The sequence below is a fragment of the Elaeis guineensis genome, chromosome 9 (assembly GCF_000442705.2).
Source record: "Elaeis guineensis isolate ETL-2024a chromosome 9, EG11, whole genome shotgun sequence".
In the NCBI taxonomy this organism is placed as follows: domain Eukaryota; kingdom Viridiplantae; phylum Streptophyta; class Magnoliopsida; order Arecales; family Arecaceae; genus Elaeis; species Elaeis guineensis.
The window spans coordinates 1,261,672-1,280,161 of NC_026001.2; the positions used below are offsets into that span (position 1 = coordinate 1,261,672).

The 18,490-nt window shown below is 43.4% G+C and overlaps 1 protein-coding gene across 3 annotated transcripts; it reads left to right on the forward strand.

Moving 5' to 3' along the window:
• The first annotated feature begins 6,794 nt into the window (after nt 1-6,794).
• Nucleotides 6,795-13,429, forward strand: LOC109506211 (PAN domain-containing protein At5g03700-like). Of its 3 annotated transcripts, XM_073243768.1 has the most exons (4): nt 6,795-11,597; nt 11,690-11,875; nt 12,599-12,939; nt 13,084-13,429. In XM_073243768.1, the coding sequence occupies exon 1, from the start codon at nt 7,267-7,269 to the stop codon at nt 8,740-8,742; it is 1,476 nt and encodes a 491-aa protein (XP_073099869.1). In that variant the 5' UTR covers nt 6,795-7,266; the 3' UTR covers nt 8,743-11,597; nt 11,690-11,875; nt 12,599-12,939; nt 13,084-13,429. The 3 variants fall into 3 exon arrangements, with proteins under 3 accessions (XP_073099869.1, XP_073099870.1, XP_073099868.1); XM_073243769.1 differs by having other exon boundaries at nt 11,690-12,939; nt 13,022-13,429; XM_073243767.1 differs by having other exon boundaries at nt 11,690-12,939.
• Nucleotides 13,430-18,490: the final 5,061 nt, after the last annotated feature.

Below are 18,490 nucleotides of genomic sequence, written 5' to 3' on the forward strand. Positions count from 1 at the left end.
TACAATAAGTTGCTTTCCTACCGTCAATCAAACATGTTAAAATTCTATTTTTAGAAAATAATTTTTCAAGAAATTACTTCCCCAAAAGAAAGTTCTTCTCGTAAACTAAACGAGTTCTAATGTAATGTTTGAATGGTTGGATAGGCGATGTTAGGGGGTTTTTCCTTCACACTTTCTCTTTTGTACTATTTTTTTCCTCAATAAAGTTGGATGGATTTTTTTCTAGGGGTGGCAATCGAGTTGGATCGGATATAAACAGATTAGGTCAAATACGGATTGAGTCAAAAAAGTCTGAATTCGGATCCAACCTGTTTATTTAAATAGATCAGATTTTAAAAGTCGAACTCGATCTACTTAATAAACAAGTTATCTGACCTGACCTATTTACAATCCTTTTATAATCCATTAAAAAAATAAAACCCAACCCATCTATGACTCGTTTAAAAAAAAAAAAAAAAAAAACCTGCTCTTCGTCGTCTCTGATCTCTATGGCTCTGCTCTCGCTGCAACTCCACCCGAATGCCTCTCCGGCCTCCGCTCTTGCCACACTCTCGGCTGCCTAAAGCTCCCCCTGACTAGCTACCCTCGTCGTGCTCTCACCTTTAGATCCATCCGACCGAAAGTCCTCATCGAGCTCTCACCTCTAGCTTCGCTCGATTGGCCACCCTCGCCTCACCCAAAGTAGAAAAAAATAGTAAGTTAGCAACCATCGTCTAATTTTTAACTTGAGGAAAAAGTTTGAACGAAAAAGAGCCTAGTATAGCAAAAACAATAGTAGTACCTAAGCACCGCTGGCGTTAGCCGACTCTGACCTCATTGCCCTTCTCTCCGACGAGCTTCTCCTCCACATCCTCAGTATCCTCCCCGACCCCCTCTACGGCCCCACCTCCCTCATCTGCAAGCAATGGCTCCACCATCTCGATTGCCTCTGTTGCTCCCTCACTCTCCTCAATTGGTCCTTCCTCCACCATCGCCTCCCCTTCCAGTTCTTCGATCTCATTGAGATCGATGTCGTTCTCGTCTCTTTCGCCTCCCCTTCCTTTGTCGTCATCGGTAGTGTCCTCATGCGCAGCCTGATGTCCATCCTCCATGCAAAGCCTCCCATTGGTGATCCCTTAAATGTGTCATGGATGGCGGCATGAAGAAGAAGGAAACGGAGAGGACAAGAAAATCCTAGCCGTGCTAGATTTGATGCGGTTGTATAGATTATGGAGGGGGGCATATCGAGGGAATTGAAAAATAAACGTACACTGCACACCGCATGGGAGAAACGTGGCTGTCCACTAGCTCATTACTTAATTTATTTGAATGATCTATATATTAGCTAATCTGGTCTAATCTAAAAATTATATAAGTTAAATGGATTACACAGGTTAGATATATGAAAAATAAACCCGACCCAAATAATAAACAGATTAAATGGGTTGATTTATTTATGATCTAAATCTATTTAGTCCAAATCTAAATCTATTTATAACCAATCAAATATGGGTTGGATTGACGGATCGAATTATATTTTATCATCACTATTTTTTTTTATAAAATTAAAAAAAAACTTTCCAAAGGTCAGAAATAACCATTAGAACCTTTATCCAAGTACAAGGCTTTATTTGTTACCAAAAAAAATAAATAAATACAAGGCTTTGTGGCGTACGTGTCGGAAGAGGTAAGTCTATCCGGCCTCCCTGGCCGAATAGAATCATCCCATTTATTTTACCAAACCATCCTTGTCTTCTTCATAGCATTTAGAAATTTATTTCATGACTCTTCTGTTCCATAACCAAAAAAATTTATTTGTGTTCATTCACGGTGCCCCTCTCCCTTCCAGTTAGATCGAGTAAGGAAGGAAAAGCGACTACGAACACCATCTGCTTCTAATTCGTCGGAAGGATCAACCCACGGAGTCTCCCATCACCGGCGGCTTGAAGACTACGAACGTAAGTTCGAGAAAATCGACCGCCGACTCACCCAACTCCAGACAGATGGTCAGAAATCGTCAAGCGATTTCGATTTCCATACCGTCCAGTCTCTCTCCCAACTTATTTTGAATGAATCGATGCCGACTCGGTTCAAGATGCCGCATGTGGAGTCCTATGACGATTTCATCGATCCAATCGATCACCTCGAGAGCTACAAGACTCTCATGACAATCCAGGGAGCAACTGTCACCCTCCTATGCATCGGCTTTCCGTCCACACTTCGAAAAGCTGCTCGAGTCTGGTACTCTGAACTTCGATTGGAAAGTATCCACTCCTTCGAGCAGCTGAAATATTTCTTCGTGGCCTATTTTAGCACCAGCCGGAGGCTGCCACAAACCTCAGATAGTCTCTTTTCGATCAAACAAGGAGAGACCGAAACACTCCGAGATTTCGTGGCCCAATTCAACGCGACCACGCTTGAGGTCAGGGACCTCAACGAAGACATGACCATATCGGCCATGAAAAGAGGTCTGAGGGGGTCCCGATTCACGTACTCACTGGATAAAATCCTTCCTCGGATGTATGCTAAACTCTTAGAACGCGCGTACAAATACATGTGTGCGGATGAAGGAGATTCTAATCGGTACCAGACAGAAAACAAAGGTCAAAAAAAAAAGCAGAAGAAGAATGGGGCTCCGGTCAAAACAAGTAGGCCCCCATCCAACAAGCAAGCCTCACCCCGACGATGGAGTTTGAGGTCGACACATAATAGGTATAATTCCTATACCCCTCTTTCTGCTCCTCGTGCACAGATCCTCATGGAGATCGAAGGGGCGGAATATCTACGATATCCTCCGTCGATGAAAGCGAGAAACCATGATCGAAAGAAGTATTGCCGGTTCTACCGAGACCACGACCACGACACCGAACAATGCATCCAGCTCAAGGATGAAATAGAAGCCCTAATACGGTGTGGCTACCTCAAAAAATATAAGAGGGAGCCGCCGACTCAACCCCCTCTCGATCGATGATCCCAAATGATTGAGGAAGCTGTGAATAACCAACCGACTATGAGAGTCATCAATATGATCACCAGATGGCTAGATCGAGGGGCAACTCTCGATGAGGAGTCGACGAAGTGCCCAAGACTCCATGATGTAATAACCTTCTCGGAGGAAGATGCTTGAGGAATTCAAACTTCCCACGATGACGCTGTTGTTGTTTCAGCAACTATAGCGAATTATGATGTAAAAATGATACTTATTGATAATGGAAGCTCAACTGACGTTCTGTTTTACTTGATCTTCTTTCGAATGAAATTGTCGATTGACCGACTCAAAAAAATCTCGACACCATTAGTTGGCTTCACTGAAGATGCGGTCACAGTGAAAGGAAAAATCACCCTCTCCCTAACCGTTGGGATTGAACCATAATAAAGCACCGTCTTCATAATCTTTACCATTGTCCGAGTACCCTCGGCCTACAACACCATACTCGAAAGATCCAGACTAAATATCCTGAAAGCGATAGTCTCGACATACCACCTGTTGGTCCAATTTTCGATAAAAAACGACGTCGGAGAAATGCGCGAAGTTTAACAACTCGCCCAATGCTGTTTCACGATCTTCACCTAGAACAATAAACCTGAGGACTCCCTGCCGGTCGATAAATTAGACCAAAGGGAGAATCAAGAAAGGGGTGAGCCAGCCGAATAATTGACTTCCATCCTGATAACAGAAAATTTCAAGCAAACGATCCGAATCGGATCACAATTGTCCGACTTGGAGCGACAACAACTAATCAAATTGCTCAAAATCAATGCCGACTTCTTTGCTTGGTTGGCCATGGACATGCCCGGCACTTCTCCAAAAATAATGATCCATCGGCTCAACATCTGTCCAAACGTTAAGCTAGTGAGACAGAAAAAGCGGTCCTTCATCTCGGAAAGACAGAAAGCCATCAATGAGGAAGTCGACAAACTACTCGCAGCAGGATTCATCAGAGAAGCCACATATCCAGACTAGCTTGCCAATATAGTTATGGTGAAAAAGACCAACGAAAAATGGAGGATCTGCATCGACTACATTGACCTGAATCGAGTCTATCCGAAAGACAGCTTCCCACTGCCAAAGATCGACCAGTTGGTAGATGCAACATTGGATCAACGACCTACATCCAAAAGATTATTCTACATACAATACAATGTATAAGCCCGACCAAGGTCCGAGTCATGGGTATTCGACTTGCCATCATTATCCTAGTTGAATACGTCGGGAATTACACGACTAGCAGATTTCAAAGTCTACGAAATAGTCGAATCTACAATCTACTTTCAGAGACAGATCAACAAGCAAAAGCTACAAATTCAACGACACAGGAAAGTATTTCAGAAAAGAACTTTCATTATCAAAAAGAAAATTACAAAATTGGACCAAAGTCCGATTACACATCTTTCTTTACAAAAAAAAATCATAAGCACTGACTAATCCTCATCGCTGCTCTTTGAATCGGCAAGCCCACCTTGGATCGGCATCTCTGATAAATTTTGCCTTCCAGCTTGGGAGCTATGCATCGGGTCAGACCGCGAAGATGGTTGGCTGATCATGCAGCCTAGCCAACCACATCAGCAGCTTGATCCACTTTTACATGAAGAATGCGGTTAACAACCGCACCCTCTTGGTTGGAGCCCGACCGAAAACTGGTGTTAGAAAAGGATTTCAGAGTATGACCAATGACCAAACCATCCTCGACGAAACCCGGACAATGGCCGCACCCTCCTCGGAAGAGGAGCTAGGGCGGGCTTCAGATTTTCGTCCACCGACGAAAATGATTTTGATCATGCAGCTGTGACAGGGATGCGGGATACACAGAAATGGGTCATCAACCCCACCATCTGCACCAGGAGTAAAAAGCTGACATCGGCCTGAAGCATGATGCCACTTTTAAAATTGACTAACGATCGAACCCCACAACGAAAAAGTCTTTGAGTCCGACAGAAAGTCATCGGCCGGAATTCACGACCGACCACCCCTTGTGACAACCTCACTCATTGAAAATACTCAAAAAATATAAACTGAGGAAAGCGACAAGAGGCAATTTTCGCTCAAAAGCTGCTCTCTAATAGAGCCCTCTTTCCAGAAAAAACAAAATAAGGGATGAGTACCAGGCTGACAGAGCCTTTTTATATAGAAGAATATCCGACGGATCGAATGATAGTGGTCAAATCGAAGCCATGCCAGATGACGACGCGTGGCAACATCTGAGCCCATCGTCGGCCCGACGGTTCGATGCACTTATACCAGATTGAACCACGTCACCTCCATCTGTGTGAACAACTCTGACCCAATGACACCCCGACACGTGGCGGGAATCTACAAGCCAGAGTTGAATCGCGCGACGCCGGTTCACCTTCTTGATATAACGACTGATGCCAGCTCACCTTCCGTAAACGACGCCTGACACCAGATCTCTCTGCCGATACGACAGTTCAAGGACGACAAAGGGGATGATCGACCGTATTCCGGAGAATGTGACGACAAAATCGAGACTCGACATGATGGATAACCACTCCTTTCGTCCAAAGTAACCGATCACGTAGCTACGCACGCGATGACTCACCATTTGGACTTAGAAGTGGAGGGGCAACTGTTGGAAAAAACCGACTGGCCTTCATTTGCCGATCAATCTCCGGAACAGTCCAACCGACATCCGACTCTGACCCATCAAATAAACGGACGACCCTGAAAACGACTACCAACTATATATCGGCTGAACAGGCCGATACTGCTTTCAACCGATCGAACTTCCTTTACCGATTAAGATCGATAAACGGTCGATGTTCGGACTCTACAGACAATAGACTATTTCGACTGTCGGTATTTCAGAATTACTAACCGACAACCGACCCCCGATGCATAGTCGGCTGACTCATTCAAATATATCATAACCATCACGGACGGTTATTCCACTGATATCGCGACGTTATCCATGAGGATTAATAACCCACTACGAGATTACCATCCTGTGATTCTACGCCGCTAAATGCGGGATCATATCCGACGGTTATGATCATCTACTCTATAAAAAGAGAATAAGGCAACAGTTTCGATAAGCTAATCCTGATACGCTGAGCTCTGTTTCCGTTCTCATTCTACTGTTGTCCAATTTCTTTCTGACTTAAGTATCCGAGGATCCCATCGAAAATAATTCTGATTAGTACAGATTTTATTTTGTAGATGTCCGTTCTGGACAAACAGATGATTAAAAAATTGGCAGCAACAATTTGAATAAGCTAAACGTATCCGAACAAGTTAAAATTTATCTAAATAAATCCTCTAAGTCTGCCCCATCAACCAAAGAAAGCCTAAAGTGGCACAATCTGTAGCCCGGGATACGTCAATAGGTAGAAAGTGCTTGGTGCGGTGCTACAATAGGGCTCCATTTTCGTCCTATTGTGATGTCTAAGAATCAGGATGCCATGGAAAAGAAACCACAAATTTACATGCAGAACGTGCAAATGTATTTGCCGACAAAGTCAGAAAAAAAAATTTAAAAAAGGGGAAACATTCCAAGTGCAGACAGCATTTGCAAGCTGCTGGATGCCTACAATAAAATTGTTGCCACATATTAAATTAGAAATCGATAGAATCCATTTGGCTTCTTGTGGCATGTCGTCTTTGACTATTAAAGCACTCAATGGATGGCCAAAGTCTTGTGACCAGGTAGGCCTGCTGTGTCCCAATCATCAGTAAGTTTATAGAAAATATTGCAAACCGACCAGCTCCATCTGTTAATTTGTGCTTCTGTACCTGCACACACAAACCAAAGTGATTAGGAGATTCTCCAAACCGAAGCAGGTCACCACTCACCACCCATTACACAAGCATGCGTTGATTGGTCATTCTAATGTTTGGCGGGTCGTTTAGAACACAAGATGTTTCTTCTGCCAACGGACAGGTTATACCTTTCGCGCGAAAGAAGGATTCACCTTCCTTCGTGCGAATGCACCGTTGGCTCGCGCGATGGTTGCTTCGAGGTCCGGGCAGATGGATGAATGGCCGGTTCGGAGTGCTTTACGTTCGGTGCGGATAGCGATCGGACGGGTGATGTAGAGAAAGAAGATGAATCATTCTTTCGCGACCCGAACCCGCTAGTTCCAAGGACCGCTTGTCAACAACCGTGCATCCAGGTACTCCAGACAGATATGTCGAGCCACTCAAAGATTCAAAGCTTTACGGGTCTCATTATTTTATGTCCAGCCCCAGAAAGGACTTGAACACCCCAATCTGGTTTCTTGTTCTTCTATTTTGCTCGGCTCTTTCCTTTGTCTTCTGGAAGACTTCCCGTCATGATGAGAATAGAGGAGATGCTTCCATCCATACTTTGTTTGGTGGTCTCCATCGCCGCAGGATCAGCTTGGGTTGGAAACGCGGCGTCGACCTTGCCGGCCAAACAGATCGAGAGAGGCTTCTCGGCCACCCACGACCCATCCTACTCCGAGTTCCAGCCTCTCCTCGCCGACCCGAACGGCGTTTTCTCCCTGGGCTTCCTCCGCTTCAACTCCACCCAGCTCGAGCTCGCGGTCCTCCACCTCCCCTCCTCCCTGCCCGTCTGGCGCGCCAACCAGGCTCGCCCAGCACTCTGGACCAGGTCCACCTCCTTCTCCTTTAATGGCACCCTAGTCCTCTCCGACCCGGAAACAGGGGTAATCTGGTCGACCCCGACCGCCGGCGGGGACCGACTCGTTCTCCTCGACTCCTCCAACCTTCAAATCCAAAAGCTCGGAGATCCCGTCGATGTTCTATGGCAAAGCTTCGATTTTCCATCGGATACTCTGGTCCAGAACCAGACCTTCACCTCGAAGGCCGCACTTCTCTCCACGAACCGGAGATATTCTATGCGTCTGGGCTCGAATTACTTCGCCCTTTATATGGAAGTCGGCGAAGACCCGTCGCCGATGTACTGGAAGCACACGGCAATGGAAGCCAGGGCCCAGATCGTCCCTGGCGAAGGGTCGATCTACGCCCGGGTCGAACCGGCCGGGTTCCTCGGCATGTACCAAAACGAGAAGGCCCCCGTCGACGTGCTGCCCTTCGATACGTTCAGCAGAGGGATCTCCGGGCTCCGCCGCCTGACCCTGGAGCCCGACGGGAATCTCCGGGCGTACTACTGGAATGGCTCGACGTGGGTGCGGGACTTCACGGCCATCACCGAGCCGTGCGGCCTCCCCAGCACTTGCGGGCCCTACGAGCTCTGCAGCACGGGGGAGCCCCGCTGCAAATGCCTGGATAACAGCACCGACAGGTGCCTTCCGGCGGGTTCTGGCGATCTTTGCGCATCGGAAGGAGATGATTTCTGGGTTTTGAGGAGGAAAGGCGTCGACTTGGCGAACAAGGAGCTTCTGGGGTTCCAAAAGGTGGGATCTTTGGCGGAGTGCGAGGATTCCTGCGAGCGGAACTGCAGCTGCTGGGGCGCCGTCTTCAACAACGCGACGGGGTACTGCTACGGAATGGATTACCCGATCGGGACGGTGGTGGAGGGGGACGAGGGGAAGGTGGGGTACTTTAAGGTGAGGGGGAACGCCGGCGGGGGAGGACGAGAGGGAGCAAGCGCGGGGAAGAGGACGAGGGCGGCTTTGCTAGTGATCGGTGTCGTTATCTTCGCCGGGGCGGCAGGGTTCGGGGCTTACCAGGTGCGGAACCGGATGAGGATGAGAGGCGGCGTCGATGGGTCGATGACGGAAGGGCTCGCTCCGGGACCGTATAAGGATCTGAGCTCGGCCTCCTTTCGATCGATCGAGCTCTCCAACTCGTTTAAAAAGTGAGGTAGGCAAAGAGCGAGAGATAGATAGAGACAAGAGCACCTCGCTCTCCGGCCGGAGTGTCGTCGGCGGGGCGGGCCGGGGAGGGGAAGCGTGAATCGTGTCTGATAGCTGATCCATCTATCCAACGGTTCTGATTTTTAAGATGAAAATGAAACAAAGGAGATAAACATTTTCTAATCATAATTATTATTCTTTTTCGTTGACTTTTTCTTTTTTAAAAAAATCTTTTCAGCTCTTGGTGGAATCCAAAAATTTTGTTAGATGAGTCACGGGTTTAGTGTAAGCTGGCTCATCTGCGTTACTGTAAATGGATGAATCTCGCGCGTTCATCTAGACTACCATCTTGTGGATTGGTTCTCGATCGTTGTGCCTCCGCTTTTTTTTAATTATTTTTAATTTTTAAATTATTTTTTAATATTCCCTCGGTGACTTTAATTCTATTTTATTTCAGCGGGCCATAGCCCAGAAGCTTAAACCCTGAACCGCAATTCCGGTCTCCTAGCTCGAGTGCGAGCGAGCCATTCTCCTCCCCCCTTCCCTCTCTTTCGTCTCACTCCGATGTAATGTAATTCTCTGTCTATAGAATTCTTTTCTTTCTAAATTCTCTGTTGGTTTGACTCAAGTTGAGATTGAGAGCGGATAAAATTACTAGTTCTTTATTCCGGTTCTTTACCCAATTTAAGAGTCGTATAATATGACCATGAATATTGCGAACTGTCATGGCACGACTCACGTGAAGATGTCCAGAGAATCGAATTGCAAAGCTGTGCGTGGATGTCTGACTTCCACTGGAGCGGTTCAATGTCTACATATCTGTCTTTTTAGGATACATAACATTTTGATAAGTTGTGCATATATTTCATGATATATTGTTGGGTATTGATGATCGTATACTGTTAATATGTACATCAAGAGATGAATATTAGTTCTAGCTCACAACCAAGTCGAGTCCAGATATTTGAATCTTCTCCATGCTTGTCAGGCTTATTTTCACAAATTGAACAGAGGGTCCATGGATTACAAGGTCTGCTGCTGAGTCTTTTACGTGATGAGATTTAAACCAAATGATGTAATCAGACAGGGTAGCTGGTTTTCATGCATTGAGGATTACTTATCCAAGACTTCGATGGAACCATCAGGACCCATGCTGGGTAGTGGTACGTGACGAGAAATGGCACCTGCCATCAACTGTGAGCTACTGGAAGAGTTTGTCTCGACGTAATTATCCTCTTATCTTCTTATGCGCCCGTCTTCCTAGCCTTTCAAAACTTTTCCATCAATGTGTCTCAAGTATTCTTCGCTAATCAAGTCAAAGCTGCCGTACTATGGCTCAAGAAGAATGATTTTAATTGACAATGAATGAGTATGCTCTACACATTTTTTGATTCATTGTGAGTCCATGAAGAGTAGAGCTTTTTCTCAAGTTCAGAAATGAGGTTGTTTAGAAAGTAACATAAGAATTCTCCACTTGTGGCTGCAAAGATGAATGAAATTATTCAAGCAAGCAAATTCAAGGCAACAGAATATTAAAGGGCACACCTTCGTTGGTGGGAGGCCAGACTTCAACCACTAAAGGACTATTAGCAGAATTAGGATTTCCCCAGATATTGTAAAGTTTCAGTCAATCTCAATCAGCTTGTATTTGTACCAAAAAAAGGAAAGAGAAGTGTAAGAAAATATGCCGTTGGATGCCGAAAGTGGTTTTGTTTTCTATCTTTAACTCTTGGGTCCATGATGAAAATTTTTGCAGAGCATAATTGTCTACTGAGCTGGTAACAGAAAGGTTAGAGAGGCGCTAGTTTTCCTCCTCCACTATCTATCCAGGCCATAGTATTCAGTTTATTTGCAATGATGTTGGGGTGAGAAATTTCTCTTACTATGTTCTGTTGTATGTAGATGTGGAATGATATAGTCAGATTTTTCCGTTATGAAAACTTTGCATCTGACTCTAGTGTTATTTGCTCTCCTTACAAAGTGAATGTTGATCTGATATTGTTTTCATTTATTGCTTTTGAATTTGATATTATACTAGAGAAACAACTCTGATTTGTTGATTTGCAAGAACGCAAATCCTGTTCTCAAAGAACTAGATCAGATACACTTTATGTTCTTCCCTTAATTAATCCAGTTTTGTTTATTCCAGGAATTGTATTCGTATTGCAATAATTATTGTCATATTGTGAAGTTTTTGATGCATTAGCAGGCCTTGTTTGGGGTCTTAATGAGCTAGTCGCTTACTTGTCAAGTTCTATTATTTTTTAGGAATCTACCATTTCACCTGCACAACCATTTTATTAGTGTTTTTTCTTTGGTTACAAAACCATTTTATTAGTTTGACCTGTGGATATGCAAGTTGTTAGCACTGAATGTTTATTATGCTTGTTTTGTATTAGTTGCATGTTGTTTATAGCTATAGGCAATTTATCTAATGTTAGGCAAATATTGGTCACCTTGGGCATCTCTTTGTTATGGTGATGCTTATAGAATGATGTGAACGATGTGTTTTTCCTCGGACCTTCTGGCTCTATAGATTTAAGTGCCATAAGAACTTCAAAATGAAAATAAATCCTTGCAAGGTTAAGTGGATAAAGGTATACAGGTGCTTGCATGGAAAGGATATGACACAACTGTTGCAGATGTCTACTTATTTATCAATTGTGATCACTGATATAACGAGTCCATCTCACACAGACAATCTCTGGTAGTATTCTTCCAAAGGACTCAAGTTTTGAATTTGAGAGGAAGAGAAACAGGTCTGAGAGATATGACGGGAATGTTACTAAGAACAAATTGAAGGCCATAAAGAAGACCGACAAAGTAAGGGTGACAAGAGAGGCAATACACCATGCGATGAGGTCGGTTGCTCTCTTATTATGCTATATTCTGCATTTCTTCAGCCTGACATATGCTTTCTTTAAAGCTTTCAGTATTTGTTATTGTCTTTCAGAATCTGTTCTGTCGAGCCCGTCTTCTACCATCCATACAAATGCTTTTTGGCAAATCTTACAGGATGAATGTTAAGATGACGAAGGAGAAGGCCGAGGCAATAAAGAAATTAGAACGGAGTTTAAACATGGTTAAACAACCAGTTGCTTTTCAACAGGATCCTTCACTCACCCTTCCAAAGATCCAGGTAAGAGAAGCGCTAGTATTGCTTCTCCACTGTCTATCCAGGTTTATTCACAATGATGCCAGGGTAAGAAATCTCCGCTACTACGTTCTGCTGTATGTAGATGTGGAATGATATAGTCAAATTTTTATGTTGTGAAACTTTGCATCTGACTTTATTGTTATTTGCTCCCCTTATAAAGTGAATGTTGATCTGCTATTGTTCTCATCTGTTGCTTCTGAATTTGATATTATATTAGAGAAACAGATCTGATTTGTTGATTTACAAGAAAGCAAATCCTGTTCTCAAAGAACTTGATCAGAAATGCTTTATGTTTCTTCACTTAATCCAGTTTTGTTTATTCCACGAATTGTATTTGTATTTCAATGATTATTGTTATATTGTGAAGTTTTTGATGCATTAGCAGGCTTGATTGGGGTCTCAACGAGCTAGTCACTTCCCTGTAAAGTTCTACCATCTTTTGGGAATCTACCATTACACGGCTAAAGGAGTGCCTTAAAGTTGGAAATTTTCTGTTCTTAAAATTTCACCTGCAAAACCATTTTATTAGTTTGATCGGTTGATGTATAAGTAATTAGTACTGAATGTTTATTATGCTTGTTTTGTATTATTAGCTGCATGTTGTTTACAGCTATTGGCGATTTATCTAATGTTTAGTCAAATATTGGTCACCTTGGGCATCTCTTTGTCACGGTGATGCTTATAGAATGATGTGTTTTTCCTCAGATCTTCCGGTTCTACAGATCTAAGTGCCATAAGAACTTCAAATGGAAAGAAATACTCGCAAGGTTAGGTGGATAAAGGTATACAGGCGCTTGCATGGAAAGGATATGACACAAGCGTGGCAGATGTTTACTTCTTTATCACTTGTGATCAGTGATATAACAAGTCCATCTCACAGAGACTATTTCTGATGGTATTCTTCCCAAGGACTCAACCTTTGAATTCAAGAGGAAGAGAAACAGGCCTGAGAGACATGGCAGGAATGTTACTAGGAACACATTGAAGGCCATAAAGAAGATTGATAAAGTCAGGGTGACAAGAGAGGCAATACACCATGTGATGAGGTCAGTTGCTCTCTTATTATGCTATTCTTCAGCTTGCCATATGCTTTCTTTCAAGCTTTCAGTATTTGTTATTGTCTCTCAGAATCTGTTCTGTCAAGCCCTTTTTCTATCATCCATGCAAATGCGTTTTGGCAAATCTTACAGGATGAATGGTGAGATGGCCAGGGAGAAGGCCGAGGCAATAAAGAAATTAGAACAGAGTATAAGCATGATTAAACAACCAGTTGCTTTTCAACAGGATCCTTCACTCACCCTTCCAAAGATCCAAGTTAAGGTCTCACAGTCGCACACTGAAGAGAATCGCATGGAGGAAGTGTCCATCAAGTTTGTGCAATGGCCAAACATTCTACAAAGCACTTCCAAGAGTTAAAGGACTTCTTCTTATTAATTTTTTTATAATGCTAAGGCATGCAGGAAATTTTGTTTGGGTAACATGCTGATGTAACTAATGTTGCAATCAATGTGCCGGGCGAATTATTCTTTATTTTTACCTCGAGGCTGTCTCAAGTACTTCATGCTCCATTGGTGGGAACCCGAACGTCAGAAACTATTGGAAGGGGAAGATGCAAGTTTTATCGTATGTTAATGTAGAAGATAGTGAAAGGATTGTGAAGTGAAAATTACTGGGCAGAAAAGGATTGTGAAGTGAAAAAGACTGGGTACGAGGTTTTGCTAGTTCTTGATCAACTAGTTCAAATCCATGTTTAGCCTCTCTCCTCCTAAAGAAGGTGGTTCCTTATCTCTGTATTCTGTATTCATCAGAGAAAATTGAAAACTACTCGAGTCAAAATCTTGTAACAGAAAATTGAAGCCTACTCGCAGTCAAAATCTGGAAACAGGTGTAAACCAGTCCTTCCTCACTTTCATAGAAGATGGGTTTCTTCCAACTGAAATAGAGTCCTTCAACTGTCTAGTTAACTTATCAGGCAGTAACTGTATAGTTTACTTATCAGGCAGTAGCAGAACTTGTCCAAAACTTTATTCCAAGTATCCAAGTACTACGTCTACAAACACATAAATTTTCTTGCAGACAAGATAGAGGTAAATCCTTGAGCATATAAAGGTTGACTCACCCTCCTTCCTAGCCAAAATAAAACTTGTTCTAAATATAGGGTTGAAAATATTCGATGGGATCTCTCTTATGGATATTCAACTGTCAGTGCCCCCCTTGGGATCCTTGAAAGAGAGAATTGTGAATGAAATGGTAGAGTGCTCCAAGTCAAACACGTATTGTGCCCGCCTTCAGAAGGTCCAACCCCGCCAATTACATATGCCGGTGAGAGATGATTCCTTGCATGTGGAATCATCTTGCACCATACAGAATTCGGTTTGCAAAAGATGGAGTTAAATCCTAGAAACCTGTTTTAAAAGATGGAGTTAACCACTTCAGCCAACACTAATCTACCAGAACCAAATACTGACTACATGCCTGAAAAAAGGATGTACGGAACCACTCTTCTTTCAGAAAAGGTCATTCAACCTCGATACATCTCTTTGTGAGGTACTACCGTGCAGTGAAGGTGATAAGTTTCCATTCCAAACAACAATAGCAGTTGACAGGGAGATCTAAAGTTCAATTACGTTCCAATCTGCAATTCCAAGAGAAACACTCTCAAACGTGTCAAGAAATGGTTTATCGCTACAAGTAGGATTTCAAGTCATGTTTGCTCACTTCCAAGAGTCGATCTCATGGCTGTCCATTGGAAATGGCCCAAGAATAGGTGCATGGCCTGAAACAGGCTGGGAAGTGGATTGATGCCATGTTAGAAACTTGATGAAACGATCCAACAGAAACAGCATAATACAGACAAGAAAAGAATAACAACACTGGGAAAAATCGAGGAGGAAGAACAAAGCCAAGGAATATGCCAGATTGTAACCCATGAAATCACTACAGGCTCTCGAGAAAAATGGTATCTCATGCACAAAAAATGATACTTCTACTAATCAGAAAGAGGACTGCTGTCCAAATTACTTGAACTAGTCTAATAGTGGCCATAAATCATTATGCTTTCTCTCTCAGGAACACAATTATTAAGTTGTACCACATTCACGTATCATAATTTCGGTTCATCATAAACAAATAATTCTTTTGCGTACATTGATTTATCGAGGAAAGGCAACCTGCTCCATTACTTTGCCACAGAAAGCATCGCTCAAATCGACGCACAGACCAAATTTCTGCTCTTCTTCTCTTTAAAGGCAGAAGGTAGAAGCCAACGTTCTTTCCCGTCAACAGTCCTTTGAACACTTATCATTTTACCATTTACGATGGCCAAGAAGCCGTAGACCCTATCTCATAGACTCATACAATTCAGCTTCCCCAAATTTTGCTAGAGAGTACCTATATGTACATACCTGACAGTAGATACCCTTAAACAGTTGATAAAATTAAGGACACACAAGCTCTCAAGATCGAATCTTTCCTTGGCAAAGAGCAAGCTTTCGTATCAAAGGAGGGTAATCAGTATGAAGAGAAGGAGAGCGGCGATGAAGGAGTACTTGAGAGCTGCGAGAAGGATGGCGATGGAGATGAAGAAGAGCTGCCACAAGACCTGAACGCTCGCCCACGTGAGGAGGCCCGTCAATCCAATGGCCACAATGTTCTCGGGATCCGGGTACAGGAGGTCGCGCCACCGGAGATTGAACGCCGGCAGTCGGTCCCTCTTCAGGTCTCCTCCGTCATCGCCAGATTCCCTCTCCTCGGCGTCGTCTCTTTTGAGTCCATTGCCCTCTGCAAACACCGCGAACCCCCTACGGGACCTAGGGTTTCGAATAGGGGTTGTGTGGAGAAGGGAAGGGAGCGATCTAGGATCCTTCTTCCAAAAGTAGGGAGCTGCTTCGGAATCGGAAGAATCAGGGAGAGAAGAACGGAAGCCATACTCCCCACCGTCGACGGCCCCAAAAGAGGTGTATTGGGGAAGGACAGACTCGAGAGGAGCCTGGCTGGGTTCCTAGATTTCTTGGTTATGCTGCAACGTAAATATTAGCCATGGACTATGTTGATCTGGGATTGAATTTTATTAAATTTTATTATTTTATTTTATTTTATTTTTTGAAACACATGGATGGCCACACCACGTGAGGGTATTTCAAAAAATCAAAATATAAATTTTTTTATAAAACAAACCGAGTATCCTCATTCTATTGCCAAACCCAATCTACGGAGTACTCTATAATAAATGATACATCTAATATACCGTGCTGTTTATCTTTCGATAAATATATTTATCATCACTGTAATTGAGAAGTGAAGAGCAATGCAGATTTAGAGAAGAGTAAATGAACTTTTAGCTACTTTCTGCTATTACGGATCTATCCAACGACGGTAGTAGAATTATCTTCAATAAAAATTTTTTCATCCGTAACTCTTGTTTGACAAAGATAATATCCATGACAGTATGAAGCTCAGCATCCGGAACTAAAGATTCGAAGAGATGGAGTCCCCAACTGCCAGCAACCTGGCATCGGATCCCGGATGATAAACCTCGCACCATCCCTCCCATTTTGATACTGCCATCAATTCACATCGACAAATTCTGAAGGAGAAGGTTCCCAAGAAATGCAAATGACTCTCCGGATTGCCGCAGGAGCAGCAAGAGAGTCCCAGTGAAAGGGGCATCAAAGGACAGACTAGCAATATTGAAATGACTATATTTTGCAGTCAAGCAAATAGTTCTCTCCAACACCCGATGTACAGGAACCACCTTGCCCTCGAAAATCAGACTGTTTCTGAAAAGCAAAATCTGTAGGCAATGTAAACCATCCAGCCCTCAAAGTGGAGATCATCCTGTCAGCTGTTCTCCGATGGATCGCACTCAAAAAGATATCAGCTAATGGCCCCCAGTCGTCTCTCTAGACTAGCTGTCCTTGTCATCGGCCTACACATCTTAGATAGGTCCCTTAAAGGATCCCTAGGGCAGCAAAATCTACCCCATACTTTCAAATCATGGCTACAGTGAATCAGAATTGGAATGGCGAAGATTCGATCAGCAAGTGGACCGTCAAATAATATGATGATCTTCTACATTCTCTAGCCCCTACCACTGGCATTGAGTAAGCCACAGATACGTAGATAATCATCTATCTTACTACTAATTTAAGTTGGCCATCGAGATCATAGAAGGTTGGAGATCTATGTATCCTGGCTCATAACCACTGAAGTTTCATTAAGAAGATAAATACTATGAGATAGTATTTGTGGATGGAACGCCGGTTGACGTGATGTGAGACTCGCATAACTAGTGTTCAGCAGCCCGTGTTCATGTTTCGGACAAGGAGGGCTATAAGGAGAGTAGGCTGTGGGTGGAGGAGGAGATAGTGAGCAAGGAGCAAGGCATGTCTGGTTTCTCTCTATTGATCCAAGCTTTCAAGAGCTCTTGAAAGCTTCTAACTGCCATCTAGTTTGGTCATTTTTCTACCTCTCCTGCACTATGCTGCTTCTTTTCTGTTTTGTCTCGAAGTCGCAGTCGCTGGTTTTTTAGAATGTATTTACTCAAAAAGAAGTTGGAAAGAAGTTGCTTGTTGTTCGGAATAGAAGGAATATAAATCCTAGGTTTGAGTTTGTCTTTTCTTCGTTCTATTTTCTTGTTAGACGTACTTTTTCTATAGAATTTTATTTTTCTTTTTGAAATACAACCTTTTCGCATTTCTTTTGGGAAATATTTTCCATTCCCGGTCTCTCTTGATCAGCCTTATATGATTCAGTGATCGTATGCGAATGAATTATATCGGTGAAATACCAAATCCACTTTTTGTTTCTTCTGTAGATTTAACGGATTCACTTTTACTCCTTTTTCACTTTAATTTTGGTGTTTTTTTTTTTTTTGGTAGAACACTTTAATTTTGGTTATTATCTCAGTGGCATCACAGCCATACTTCGTATTTTTCTTCTGTCCCCACGGGCACTGGTTAATTGTTATTGTGGTTTCAGCTGAGTCACGATGGAGATTGTTCTGAAATAATAGATTGATATATTGGCAAGCTTTCAAGAAGATTCCTTATTAGGGATCGATGATAATATATTGTTCATATATATATATATATATATATATATATATATATGTATGTATGTATATATATTGTTGGGTATAAGATATCTTCGACCGAAGTTTTTGACGGAATTGATCCTCACAAGTCTCTTCTGACTTTCGACTGCCGTTGGTGAACTCCCATCACTCCGTCCGGACTTCTACGGGAGCCGGACTCCGTCCTCAACTTCAACTGCCAGTAAGCCTTGTCCGGACTCCTACGGGAGCCGGACTTCACCTTTGATTTTAATTGCAGGAAGACTCCGCCCGGACTCCTACGGGAGCTGGACTCCGCCTACAACTTCGACCGCAAGTAGACTCCGCCCGGACTTCTACGGGAGCCGGGCTCCGTCCTCAACTTCGACTGTCAGTAAGCCTTGTCCGGACTCCTACGGAAGCCGGACTTCGCCTTTAATTTTAATTGCAGGAAGACTCCGCCCGGACTCCTATGGGAGCCGGACTCCGCCTACGACTTCGACCGCAAGTAGACTCCGCCCGGACTTCTACGGGAGCCGGGCTCC